The sequence below is a fragment of the Macaca fascicularis genome, chromosome 1 (genome assembly GCF_037993035.2).
Source record: "Macaca fascicularis isolate 582-1 chromosome 1, T2T-MFA8v1.1".
Lineage (NCBI taxonomy): Eukaryota > Metazoa > Chordata > Mammalia > Primates > Cercopithecidae > Macaca > Macaca fascicularis.
In genome coordinates, this window is record NC_088375.1 from 218178449 (window position 1) to 218192463 (window position 14015).

At 55.5% G+C, this 14015-nt stretch overlaps 1 protein-coding gene across 13 annotated transcripts in view; it reads right to left on the reverse strand.

Moving 5' to 3' along the window:
• Window positions 1–14015, reverse strand: part of CROCC (ciliary rootlet coiled-coil, rootletin) — a 59025-nt gene that overhangs the window by 15414 nt on the left and 29596 nt on the right. For all 13 annotated transcript variants that reach the window (XR_012425326.1, XM_045379693.2, XM_045379680.2 and 10 more), the window contains 10 exons: window positions 13634–13864; window positions 12118–12311; window positions 11716–11843; window positions 9798–9967; window positions 7171–7350; window positions 6298–6432; window positions 5779–5922; window positions 5044–5282; window positions 4446–4605; window positions 1293–1460 (listed from right to left, as the gene is read on the reverse strand). Coding sequence is in view for 12 of the 13 variants with exons in the window: in XM_045379693.2 (XP_045235628.2) it covers window positions 1293–1460; window positions 4446–4605; window positions 5044–5282; window positions 5779–5922; window positions 6298–6432; window positions 7171–7350; window positions 9798–9967; window positions 11716–11843; window positions 12118–12311; window positions 13634–13864 (1749 nt within the window). In the remaining variant the exon portion in view is untranslated. The remainder of the gene's footprint in view (window positions 1–1292; window positions 1461–4445; window positions 4606–5043; window positions 5283–5778; window positions 5923–6297; window positions 6433–7170; window positions 7351–9797; window positions 9968–11715; window positions 11844–12117; window positions 12312–13633; window positions 13865–14015) is intronic.

A 14015-nucleotide genomic window follows, 5' to 3' on the forward strand; every position in this document is an offset into this window, starting at 1 on the left:
ATCAATCTGCACACAATGGGGGCATGCATTAAAAAATCATTTACCGATGGGATGCAGGGTCACACAGACACAAAGCCACTCCTGCCATTTAGAGAGTCAACCTCTCACAGTCACCAATTTCACTGGAAACCCCATCTACTGAGCAGCTGGGTGCCAGGGCCCTTCATACATGCCCAGCTGTGCTAGTCCATCTCTTATGAGCACTCTGAGGCACAGAGATGAAGTGACTTGCTCTGGGCCATACAACAGATTCACAGTGATGAGACAGCCGGAAAAGGCAGAGCAGGAAGAGTATGGGCTTTGGAGTCAGACAGACCTAGGTGGCTGTGTGACCTTGGGTAGATCCCTCGACCTCTCTGAGGGTTCTGTAAAATGGGGCTAATGGTAGGACGGGCGTGGTGGCTCACACCTGTAATCCCAGCACTTTGGGAGGCCGAGGCAGGTGGATCACCCGAGGACCAGAGTTTGAGATGAGCCTGACCAACATGGTGAAATCCTGTCTCTACTAAAAATACAAAAAAATTAGCTGGGCATAGTGGTGAGCACCTGTAATCCCAGCTACTCGGGAGGCTGAGGCAGGAGAATTGCTTGAACCCAGGAGGCAGAGGTTGCAGTGAGCCAAGATCGCGCCAGTGCACTCCAGCCTGGGCGACAGAGTGAGATTCCATTTCAAAAAAAAAAGTAAAGGCCGGGCGCGGTGGCTAACGCCTGTAATCCCAGCACTTTGGGAGGCCGAGGCGGGCGGATCACAAGGTCAGGAGATCGAGACCACGGTGAAACCCCGTCTCTACTAAAAATACAAAAAATTAGCCGGGCGCGGTGGCGGGCGCCTGTAGTCCCAGCTACTCTGGAGGCTGAGGCAGGAGAATGGCGTAAACCCAGGAGGTGGAGCTTGCAGTGAGCCGAGATTGCGCCACTGCACTCCAGCCTGGGCGACAGAGCGAGTCTCCGTCTCAAAAAACAAAAAACAAAAAAAAACAAAAAAACAAACAAACAAACAACAAAAAAAGTAAAAATAAAAATGGGGCTAACGGTACCTACCCCATGGGGCTGCTGGGAGAGTCAAACAAGGTCGTATTTATAGGGCCTCTCCGTGCCCATTTTGTGGCGGCATACAGTAGACCTACCGTTCTTTGGGCTGTTCTTATTATAACTTGGGAAGGGTCTCAAGGAGTGGGGGAAGGAACGAGCCCTAGGGAGTGGCCTTTCAGGATGGTCTCAGCATTGGGGAGCCTACCTGCTTCCTGCTGGAGGGAGGAAAGATGCACCAGCCCACCCGCCTGCTCAGTTACCTCCTGCCGCATCACCTCCAGGCTGGCCTCGCCCTTCAGCAGCCTCTGCCGGAGGCCCAGGGTCTCCCGCCGGCTCTCCTTCTCTGCCCGCTCGCCCAGTGCCAGGCGGCCCTGCAGCTCCGCCAGCTCCCGGCCCAGTCTAGTGTTCTCACTGTCCAGCATCTTCATCTGTGAGAGAGCGGGAACGGCAGCGGGTTCAGCTCTGCCCCTGTGCCCTCCCAGTCCTGGCCCAAGGCCACTTGGGACCTACTGCTCTAGGGACACCTATATCAAATACCACCCATATCCACTGGGAGCCGGCCCCTAGATAACCACACTGAGCTCAGGCGATGCCAGGCACTTGGGCACCAGTGGCCTGTTTACCATTTAATCAGTGGGCCAAAACTACCTTTCATGAGGGCATTGGTATAGTAGAAGGAGGGCTCAGCCCTTAGCAGACCAGGAGTTCACAGGCAGGAACCATAGCTCCCTGGGTTATCTTTCATCTCTACAGTGGTGATGAACATGTTTGGAGCGCTCACCATGTGTCCAGTCCTGTTCTAAGCACTTAAGTTACTTCGTACAGTGCTATATGAGGGAGGTAGAAACATCCCTATTTTAACAGATGAGAAAACTGAGCCTCAGAGTGTCAGAGTAACCTGCCCAAACTCACAGAGCCCACACACACCAGACTGGGATTCGATCTGAGACAACTGCAACGTTCTAAGCCCCCATTTCCCCACAGGAGCAGGTGGGGGTACTGCCTACCTACCCCATGTGCTACAGCAGGGATAACAGGATATGCCATAGCATGAAACACGCCCAGCAAAAGCTGGCATGCAAACGCCAGCTCCTTTCAGGGAGTCTTGTGGTTTCTCAGGAAGGGGCCTGAGTGAAGGGGGCTGTGGTATCTCTGGCTATTAGAGTATCAGAATATCTCTGGCTATCCGGTTGTGATATCTCCTTTTTGTAACTAAAAACAATTTTTTTTCTTTTTTTGAGACGGAGTCTCGCTCAGTCACCCAGGCTGGAGTGCAGTGGCGTGATCTCGGCTCACTAGAAGCTCCGCCTCCCGGGTTCATGCCATTCTCCTGCCTCAGTCTCCTGAGTAGCTGGGACTACAGGCGCCCGCCACCATGCCCGGCTAATTTTTTTGTATTTTTAGTAGAGACGGGGTTTCACCGTATTGGCCAGGATGGTCTTGATCTCCTGATGTTAGGTGATCCGCCTGTCTCGGCCTCCTAAAGTGCTGGGATTACAGGCGTGAGCCACCATGCCAGGCCACAAAGTTTTTAAAAAAAAATTGGGGGGGGCCAGGCGCGTGGCTCACGCCTGTAATCCCAGCAAAAATTTGTGGTCGGGTGCGGTGGCTCACGCCTGTAATCCCAGCACTTTGGGAGGCAGAGGACAGTGGATTGCTTGAGCCCAGGAGTTCGAGACCGGCCTGGCCAACACGGTGAAACCCCGTCTCTACTAAAAATACAAAAAACTTAGCCAGGCGTGGTGGCGGGCATCCATAATCCCAGCTACTCGGGAGACTGAGGCAGGAGAATTACTTGAACCTGGGAGGTGGAGGTTGCAGTGAGCCAAGATCACGCCATTGCACTCCAGCTTGGGCAACAAGAGTTGAGACTCCATCTCAAAAGTAAATAAATAAATAAAATAAAAATAAAAATTTTAAAAACTTTTTAAGAGACAGGGTCTTGCTTTGTCGCCCAGGCTGGAGTGCAGTGATGTGATCACAGCTCACTGCAGCCTTGACTTCCTGGGCTCAAGGGATACTCCCACCTCAGCCTCCTGAGTAGCTGGGACTCCAGGAGCGTGCCACGACAACTAGCTATTTTAAAAATTTTTTGTAAAGACTGGTTCTCACTATGTTGCCTGGGTTGGTCTTGAACTCCTAGGCTCAAGCAATCCTCCCATCTTTGCCTCCTGAAGGATAAGATTAAAGGCATGAGCCACCACAGCTGGCTAATTTTTTGCATTTTTTAGTAGAGACAGGTTTTCACCATGTTGCCCAGGCTGGTCTTGAACTCCTGGGCTCAAGCAATCCACTGGCCTCTGCCTCCCAAAGTGCTGGCATTACAGGCATGAGCCACTGCACCTGGCCTGGTTGTGATATCTCTGGGTGAGGACAGCAGGTGCTTCTTCAATGCATGCTGCTCTTGATGAGTTTGGAGATCATCTAATTCACACGTCAGCAAACTACAGCCCACAGGCCAAATTCGGCCAGTCTCCTGTTTCTATAAGGGTCTGAGCTAAGGATTTTTTTTTTTTTTTTTACATTTTTAAATCGTTGAAAATGGATCATTTCTTTTTTTTTTTTTTTTTTTTTTTGAGACGGAGTCTCGCTCTGTTGCCCAGGCTGGAGTGCAGTGGCCGGATCTCAGCTCACTGCAAGCTCCGCCTCCCGGGTTTACGCCATTCTCCTGCCTCAGCCTCCCGAGTAGCTGGGACTACAGGCGCCCGCCACCTCGCCCGGCTAGTTTTTTGTATTTTTTAGTAGAGACAGGGTTTCACCGTGTTAGCCAGTATGGTCTCGATCTCCTGACCTCGTGATCCGCCCGTCTCGGCCTCCCAAAGTGCTGGGATTACAGGCTTGAGCCACCGCGCCCGGCTGAAAATGGATCATTTCTAAAGAAAGAACGATATTTCTTGACACATGAAAATGACAGAAAATTCACATTCCAGCGTCCCTAACCAAAGTGTGACTGGAACCCACACCCCTCCGTTCATGCGCTGTTTGGGGCTGCTTTCTCACTACCCCGGCAGAGCCAAGTAGCTGCAACAGAGACTGTGTGGCCGGTAAAGCTGGAAATATTTACCATTTGGGCTCTTTACAAAAAACAATTTGCCAACCTCTGACCTAGTTCATGAAATCTGTACCTTTTGTTGTTCGCAGATTCCTCTGAGAACTGGACGAGGACACCAGCTCCTCTCCTTGGAGAAATGTGAGCCTGAGCGTGCACACAAATGCACGCAGACTTTTGCACAGATTCAGGGATTCAAGGACTGCTCAAAGCCCATCCATTCACACCAAGGTTAAGTAAGAGGACTTGTCATAGTTCAAGCCCCTGGTTTTACATAGGGGGACACGTGATTCCAGAAAGGGGGAGCTACTGGCCCTAGGACACACAGCAAGCCCTGGGGCAAAGGATGGCACAGGGAAAGTACCTGACGCCGGAGCTCCTGCAGCTCCCGCCGAGCTTCCAGCCGCGAGCGCTCCACCTCCTGCAGCCCAGTTCGCAGCTCCCCGGCCTCCTTGCCCACGGCTGTCCGTGCCTCCTCTAGGAGTGCCAGCTTCTGCTCCTTGTCCTCATTGGCAAGCTTCAGGCTGGAGAGGGCAGAGGTCAGGGGCTGCCCTGGGTCCTGGGAGTAGTCAGTGGCTCTACACAAAAGCTGCCTCCTCCAGTTTCTGGAGTGGGTCAGGCACTGCCCGCCTATGTGGCCTCTCCCAAGAGCTGAGCCCTCCAGGGCTGGGGCCCAGGCCCTCGGCTGGGAGGGGTAGACTAGTGACTCCAGGAGGGGACCTGGTTTCCAGGGTGATGAGGCGGGTGGGTCTGAGTCTGGACCCAACCCTACCCGCTGCCCCTCTGCCACTTTCCCCAATCAATAGGGAGGAAACCTTCCTAAAATGAGCCAGGTGCCAGGCTCTGCTTAGGAGACAGAGGGTCCGTATCTGGGCAATTTCCCCAGAACCTTAGGGCTGAAGTTAGATTTCAGGGATGGGATTCCATGAGAACTCAGGGCTGGTCCCCCTGTGACGCCCCACCTGATGCGCTCGCTTTCTGCCTTCTTCACAGCGGCTCGAAGCTCCTCGTTGGAGCGCCGCAGGGCCTCGCGCTCCTTGGCGCCCTCGCCCAGGCTGCGCCGCAGCTCGCCTGCCTCCTGGCGCTGCACCTCCCGGCCCTCCTGGCTCTCACGCAGCTTGCGCTGGGCCTCCAGCAGCTCCCGCCGCAGCCCATCACGGGCATCCTCCAGCAGACGCAGCTGGGTCCGAAGCTCTTCTGCCTGTGAGCACAGCAGGTGTCCCCAGGCCAGCGGTCAGGGACCACCCCTCAAGCTGGGTCTTGTACCCCAGGTCCCTGGCCCCATCCCTCTGCAGTGCTGAGACCGCAGGCTGTGAGTTATCATTTGAGCAAGGCGTGCTGCAATCAGTAATGTTTTCACCTGAAGTCACCATCAGTCAGGACTGTCCTGAGCACACCAAGAGGGCAGAGACCCCACTCACCCCTCCTTGAGACCAAATCCCACCTGTACACAACAGGCGCTTCACAATGCTTGCTAAATCCCACCTGTACACAACAGGCGCTTCACAATGCTTGCTAAATCCCACCTGTACACAACAGGTGCTTCACAATGCTTGCTGCCTCCTTTCTAAGTGCTATTCATTGGTCCTCACATGCAGGGAGGAATCTTATACTCTTCCGGGGCCCTGGGGAACTAGGCCCCCAGGCACACAGCGCCATTTAGGGTATGCTGCTCAGAAGAGGGGGCGGCTGCTCACCTCGCGAAGACAGGAGTCCCGCTGCTTGCCCAGGTCTTGGGCCTGCTCTTGCAGCCTCCTCACCTCCTGGGCGTGGGCTGCAACAGCCTCCTCTAGCTGGGCCCGTAGGTCCCGCAGCTCGGACGTCAGAGCGTTCACGGTGCTCTGGGACAGAGGGGCTCCTCAGACTTGGTCCTGCTGTGTCCCCAGGCCCTGGCTGCTCCCAACCCGCTTGGTGCACTGTCCACTTTCAGCTCTAAACACGGCCCCTCCCGCTGGCCTGCCAGACCCTCTGCCAACCCCTGGATGCATAGTGAGTGCTGCCCGTGTAGCCAGGCTCTCCCTCAGGCCCAAAGGATTCATCAGGGCAGGGCTGAGCCACCTCCCTCAGATGGGGGCTCCCAAAGGAAGGGCTAAACCTCCTCTCCCACAGCCTGGAAGCTTCTCCAGGACGGGGCCATGCCTCCCCGTGGTGGGGCCTCCTCAGCCAGGGATGTGCCTCTCTATGAGACGGCAGCCCAGCTGCCCAGCCCGCCCTACCCGGTCCTGCTCCTGCCGGCTCTGGGCATCTCGTTTCTGCCGCTCCATCTCCAGGGAGATGGTGGCCAGGCTGTGCCGTGTACCCATCAACTTCTCTGACAGCGCCGTCTTCTCAGACTCCTTCAGAGACAAGGCCTGGGCAGAGGCAGGGGACAAAGGGCTTGGGGGATGGGCTGGTCCTGGGGGCATGCTCAGGCTTCTTCCTGCCTGGGAAATGTGCCCACTGGGGGCTTAGAGGCCTGAGTGTGCCACTGCAGGTGGACCCAGGGCGGACGTGCAGCCCTGGAAAAGGGCGCAACGGCAGTCACAAGAATCCCGGACATGAATACCACTCATAGAGCTCACTGACCCGCCACAGTACCCTGACAGCAGAGTCTTTCATTCTACCCATTTTACAGATGAGGAAACTAGACTCAAGGAGGTAAAGCGACTCACCCAGGTACACAGCTAGTGAGGAGAGGAGATGGGCGCAGTCTGCCCTGTCTCCGTTACGTTATGGGAAAGTTAGGGACTTATTATTTGTGGGGACGGATCAGCTGATGCCTGTGGGCATCGTGGGGACTGCTCAGAAGGCAGCCCTGAGGATCCATGCCCGGCCTGGGTGGGACGAGGCATGGGAGAATACAGAACAGCTTTCCTGGTGTCACAGCTGTCACTGTCACTCAGTGAGTGCTCACTGTGTACCAGGCATGGAGCACAGCAAGGCCTCACGAACCCTCTTCTAATCCTCCCGTCCTGCAGGTGAGGAAACAGAGGACCCCAAGAGGGCAGTGGCCTGCCCCAGGGCTCTTAGCTGCCATGTGGCGGAGTGGGGTCCACCCCAGAACAGGAGCAGCTCAGAGAGCAGCAGAGGCCATGCCAGGGCTCACGAACCTGCTGCTTCTCACTCTCAGCCAGGAGGAGGCCCTCGTCGCGCTCCTGCTGCAGGGTAGCAATCTCCTCACTCAGCTCTTCCTTCTCGGCCTCCAGCCGGGCCAGCAGCTCCTCCTGCTCACGCTGCAGCTGACTCTGCAGCTGGGCCCGCTCGGCCTCCAGCTCTCGCCATGCTGCCTCCTAGGGGGCCAGGACCGGACGCGTGTGACACACCAGGAGGGGCCCAGGCAGACCCCCCAAGACATCAGGGCAGCAAGAGCCATCTGGCCCCCATACCCTCAGCGACAGGGAGGGTGACCAGGTAACTACAAGGGGGTGACGGAGACACGCCAGGGCTTTCTGAAAGTGCCAAGGAGCAGCAGTGGGCTGGCCTGGTGGTCCCAACATGATCCCCTGAGGAGGGACATGCAGCTGTCAGCCAGGTAGAGAGAAAAGACAAAGAACCCCAGGCCAAGAGCACAGTCCCTGGAAAGGCCTAGAGGATGCAGGGTGCAGAGGGAAACAGGACACAGTGAGCCACAGTGCCAGAGCCCCAGGCAGTGGCCGGGCCAGGCCAGGCCATGTGGGCCACGGGGATTCTAAGGACAGTGAGGGGAGTGGGAGAGAGGACTCCAGCCAAGGTGACAAGGAGCAATCTGATTTTTAGCTTAGGGGATGTTCCAACAGCTGTGGAAGACGGACTGGGGCTGGGATGGAGGGGAGTTAGGATTGGCTATGACGAATGAATGGGGTCAGGGGTTGCCAGAGGAGCTGGAGAGAAGAACACAGACTAGGGGACATTAATGAGGCCAAGCCAGGCAATGCAAAGGGCAAGAAGAGCAAGGGGGAGGTCACAGGAGTTTAGATCCCTGGGGACTGGAAAGGCGGGCAAGCAGAGCCCACAGGCAAAGAGCAGCCCACCTGGGGAGCCCAGGGGCAGGTGCCTGCCTTTTTTTCTTTCTTTCTTTCTTTTTTTTTTTAAATGGAGTCTTGCTCTGTCGCCCAGGCTGGAGTGCAGTGGCGTGATCTCCGCTCACTGCAAGCTCAGCCTCCTGGGTTCACGCCATTCTCCTGCCTCAGCCTCCTGAGTAGCTGGGACTACAGGCACCCGCCACCATGCCTGGCTAATTTTTTTGTATTTTTAGTAGAGATGGGGTTTCACCGTATTAGCCAGGATGGTCTCGATTTCCTGACCTCGTGATCCACTCACCTCGGCCTCCCGAAATGCTGGGATTACAGGCTTGAGCCACTGCGCCCAGCCTCTTTTTTTTTTTTTTTTTTTTTGAGACAGAGCCTTGCTCTGTCACCCAGGCTGGAGTGCTGTGGCGTGATCTCGGCTCACTGCAATCTCTGCCTCCCAAGGTCAAGCAATTCTTCTACCTCAGCCTCCTGAGTAGCTGGGACTACAGGTGCAAGCCACCATGCTCAGATAATTTTTTGTAATTTTAGTAAAGATGGGGTTTCACCATGTTAGCCAGGATGGTCTCGATCTCCTGACCTTGTGATCCGCCCATCTCGGCCTCCCAAAGTGCTGGGATTACAGGCATGAGTCAGCACGCCCGGCCAAGCTGCCCCTTCTTTAAGAGCTTCACCGTAGCTCATGCCTGTAATCCCAGCACTTTGGGAGACTGAGGCAGGTGGATCACGAGGTCAAAAGTTTGAGACCAGCCTGAGGAACATGGTGAAATCCCATCTCTACTAAAAATACAAAAATTAGCCAGGCGTGGTGATGCGTTCGTGTAATCCCAGCTAGTCAGGAAGCTGAGGCAGGAGAATCGCTTGAACCCAGAAGGTGGAGGTTGCAGTGAGCCGAGATTGCGCCACTGCACTCCAGTCTGTGCAACAGAGCGAGACTCCATCTCAAAAAAGAAAAGGAAAAAAAAGAGTTTTATCGCCACCTGCTGGAGAAGCATGATAACAACCACCCAAGGCCATGGGTCCTGCAGGGTGCGTGGCATCCCCTGGAGCCATGCAGTCATAGCCTGCACCTCTGTCGGAGGTAGCCCTGTCTAGGATTTGGTGGCCCAGGGCTCCTGTCCTGAGGGCCACTCTGGAGAGCATGCCAGTGCCAGCAATAATAACTTATGGAGCATTTGCTAAGTACCAGTCACTATGCTCAGCCCTCTATGCGGATGGTCTCAGTTCATCCTCAATACCTTCCACTATCCTGTCCCTATTTCTACAGGTGGAGAAATGAAGGCACAGACACCTTGGGTAGCATCACCAGTAAGTGACCAAGATTACATTCAAACCCACGCAATGTAACCCCAGAGTCAGTGTTCTAGTAACTTCCCTGGCCCTTCGCCTTTCTATATACTCAGGTCTGAGTGGCCCTTCATATGCAAACAGTACTTAGCAAATGAAAGTGCTTTCCTGCTGTATGTTAGGTCAGCATTTCCCAAATGTGGTTGTGGACCCTCTGCATCAGGATTACCAGGGCTGGACCAGATTTGGGACCTGGGAATCTGCATGTCTAATAAGGACCACAACCTCCCCCACTGCCCGCACCCCAAGTCCTCCCAGCTGTCCCCAGGGCCCCCACAACAGAGAGGAAGTCCCATTTCACAGATGTAGAGACCAAGGCAGAGGAAGAACGACGATGAGACACTGGCTCTGAGGCCTGCCCACCCCTCCCCAGCTGTCTGAACCTTTTCGCGCTGGAGTCGCTGCAAGTCCTCCTCGTGGGCTGCCCGCTGCTCCCGCAGAGAGGCCTGGGCCTCCCGCTCAGCCTGCACCAGCTTCTGGGCCATCAGCTCCTTGTCTAGACTGGCTTTCTCCTGTGTAGCTATTATTTGCTGCCGCAGGCCCGCCAACTCTCCTGCACAAGAGGAATGGGGGAAAGGGCAGGGTTGGGTTCAAACTTTTCCTTGGGCCAGCAGACTTAGGCCAGGTGAGCCACATGGGCAAAATCCCAGAGGCAGAGGGCCTGCCTGGCAGCTAGTTTGGGTCCTCTTGAAGAATTGGCTTGCCCTCTCTGGGCCTCAGTTTCCCTATCTGCTACATGGGCCCACTGGCCCTGACCCCTTTCCTGCCTACCTAGAATGGCATTAAAGGCATAAAATGACTGATAAGAAGGCCTCCCAAATGGGAAGGATGCCAAAGATATAACAACCCTAGGCCAGGCGCAGTGGCTCACACCTGTAATCGCAGCACTTTGGGAGGCTGGGGCAGGTGGATCACCTGAGGTCAGGAGTTCGAGACCAGCCTGGCCAACATGGCAAAACCCTGTCTCTACTAAAAATACAAAAATTAGACGGGTGTGGTGGTGGGCGTATGTTGTTACAGCTACTTGGGAGGTTGAGGCAGGAGAATCGCTTGAACCAGGGAGGCAGAAGTTGCAGTGAGCCGAGATTGCACCATTGCACTCCAGCCTGGGCGACAAAAGCGAGACTCTGTCTCAAAAAACAAACAGGCTGGGTCCGGTGGCTCATGCCTATAATCCCAGTAGTTTGGGAGGCCGAAGCAGGTGGATCACCTGAGGTCGACAGTTTGAGACCACCTTGACCAACATGGTGAAACCCTGTCTCTACTAAAAATACAAAATTAGCCAGGCGTGGTGGCACATGCCTGTAATCCCAGCTACTTGGGAGGCTGTGGCAGGAGAATTGCTTGAACCCAGGAGGCGTGGAGGTTGAGGTGAGCCGAGATCATGCCATTGCAATCCAGCCTGGGCGACAAGAGTGAAACTCTGTCTCAAAACAAACAAACAAACAAAAAACAACCCTATTACTGACTCAGCACTAACTATAGGTTAAGCACCCAGCTAAGTATTCTAGATATAACTTCATTTTGTCTTCATAACATGCCTAGGTAGTTTATCCTCATCCCCATTTAACAGATGATGAAACGGAGGCTCAGAGGAGATCAGCAGCGACTTCCCAAAGCCGCACAGCTACACATAAAGCATCTCCTTTAATGACTGACATAAACATGCCTGTCAAATGTTAACTATCAGTATTAATGGAAATGACTACAGGAAATGGAAATGGTATAGCCACTATCTAAAAACCATCTCCCGGGTTGGAAATCCACCAGCATTTCCCTTCCTGGTTCTGTCTGGCTTAGGTGTACATGGACAGAAAAATTAATTTCCATGACCCAAGTAGGTGCTTAGTTAATGTTAGGTGAGCAGAAAGAAGCCCTGAGTTCAGACACTGGATGGGAAACGGTGTAGGGAAGCGGGGCTGGGATTTGGGGGCCAAGAGAGTCATCTGAAAACCACAGAGAACTCGACTTTCTAACAGGCCTGATGAGGGATGAACTGTAGTTACTGTTGACTCAGCCAGGCACCATGCCACGGCCTTACACGCTTTTCCCACGTCATACTGGCAATAGGCTTACAAGGTGGCCACTGACACCTCTAATAATCAGATGAGGAATCTGCAGCCCAGAGAGGAAAGGGGCTTACTCAAGGAAAGGTCAGGTCTAAGTGGTGGTACAGGACTAGAACCCAGACCAGCCAGACTCCTACTCTAGTGCTCCCAACTTCTGTGAGACCCCAGACCCTGGGAGGTTGCAGTCTGGGCTGGAGCCTGGTGTTCCCCCCAAGTCCCCAGCCCCTCGTACCAGTAAGGGTCTCCTTGGCCAGCAGCAGGGCCTGCCCCTCGGCTTCCAGATGCTCCCGGCGGGCCTCAAGCTGGGCCAGCTGCCGCTGCACCTCAAACAGGCTGCCCTCCAGGGCTTCCTTCTCCAAGCTGCAGCACATACAGTCCCTGAGGCCCTGGGACTCAGCCTCCCTGGCCCCAGGAAACTGTGGATCTCAGGGAGTGGCCAGGCATGGGCCAAGTGCCAACCTACCTGCCTGGCCAGGTCCACACTCCCTGGGGAAGCCTGAGCCACAGCTAGGACGTGTTGGCAAGCCAGACTCCTTGGTAACTGCCCCTGGGGGCCCATGCCTGGGTGTGGCTGGTCATGGTATGGCCCCGGGAGGACCCCCCAAGGCATGTTGGGCAGAGCCCAAGGCCTTACCGCAGGCGCGTGGCCTCCTCTGACAGGGTCCTGCCTTCACGCTCCGCAGCCGCCAGCTGCACAGCCAGGCCAGCGCGCTCCTTGGCTAGCGCCTCCTTCTCCCGGGCCGCTCGCTCCAGCGCCTCCATCTGCCGCTGGGCCGCCCGCCGGGCCTGCTCCAGCTCCTGCTCCCGCCCGCTCAGCTGCCGGGAGAGCTGGCCCCCACCCAGAGACTGAGCAGCACTCCCAGCGTCCCCCAGCTTATTCGTCGTGCAGCACCCCAACTCTGGGCCTAACCCAGTCCTGGCAGAAGGCCTAGGTTCGAGGCCAGGGTATGCCCTCATGTGCTATATGTACTTGGGCAAGTCATGACTTTCTCTAGATCTGCAGTGCACGTCTATACAAAAACGAGGGCCCGGCCGGGCACGGTGGCGCACGCCTATAATCTCAGCACTTTTGCTGGTGGATCACTTGAGGTCAGGAGTTCAAGACCAGCCTGGCCAACGTGGTGAAACCCTGTCTCTACTAAAAATACAAAAATTAGCTGGGCATGGTGGTGCACGCCTGTAGTCCCCACTACTTGGGACGCTGAGGCAGGAGAACAGCTTAAACCCCAGAGGCGGAGGTTGCAGTGAGCCCAGATCATGTCACTGCACTCCAGCCTGGGCAACAGAGCAAGACTCTGTCTCAGAAAAAGAAAAAAAACAAAACCAAAAAAAACGAGGGCCCTCACTCAGCTTTGGGACTAACAAGTAACAGAACCCTTGTATTATGCTAAACTTGCAGAGAAGTTGAATATAGAAAACAGACACAAGTGCAGCTGCTCAGCAGGCCTCAAGGTGGAGACCTGCACCCTGCTCCTTGCACCCCCTGCCCCATCATCTAGAGGTCCCTCCCAGAAACCCAGGGGCTCCAGGATAGACACTGCATGAAGGTCATTGGATCCTTCAAATCCTAAGGACTCTTCCAGATGTGATGTGCCCAAAAGTCTAAGATTCCAATTCTAAAAGTCTTGACCTCTTATTAATCTGTATCATTATTATTATCATTATTATTATTTTGAGACGGAGTCTCACTCTGTTGCCCAGGTTGGAGTGCAGTGGCACCATCTCAGCTCACTGCAACCTCTGCCTCCTGGGTTCAAGCGATTCTCCTGCCTCAACCTCCCGAGCAACTGGGACAACAGGCGCCAGGTACCATGCCCAGCTGATTTTTTGTAGAGATAGGGTTTCACTGTGTTAGCCAGGATGGTCTTGATCTCCTGACCTTGTTATCCATCCGCCTCAACCTCCCAAAGTGCTGGGATTATAGGCGTGAGCCACTGCGCCCGGCTAGCCCCATGTTACAGATGGGGCAACTGAGGTATGGGGAGGTTAGGCAGCTTGTCCAAGGTCCCCAGCTAGCAGAAGTGGGGCTGGATTTAACCCAGAAGCAGGCTCCAGAGCCTGTGACTTAACCCAGGACTGGATGCCAGGGGCTGGGAGCCCGGCCTGCCCCACATGCTGTCCACACCGCCCCCACACACGGCTTGGCCCACCTGCGCTAGCTGCTCCTGCAGCCGGCTGCGCTCATGGCGCAACGTGGGGAGTTGCTGCTCCAGCGCCTCCTGGGCCTGCTCCGCCACGCGTAGGGAGCCCTCCAGGCCCTGCCGTGCCACCTCCTGCTCCAACCGCAGCTCCTCCAGCCGCTCCTGCTCTTCCCGCGCCACTGTGGCCTCCTGCTCTGCCTGCCGCTGCCGGCCCTGCAGGGCGGCCTTTTCTTCCTCCAGCTGTGGGCCGGGTACGAGTGGGGCCTCATGAGCAGGGCGCCCCTCCCGGGACCAGGATGCCTTCTCCACCCACCCACCACCCACAATAGCCCAGGGGAGGCTCCAAGGGAATAAGGGACAGTGCCCTTGGGTGTGTGGGACGCTGGGGAGG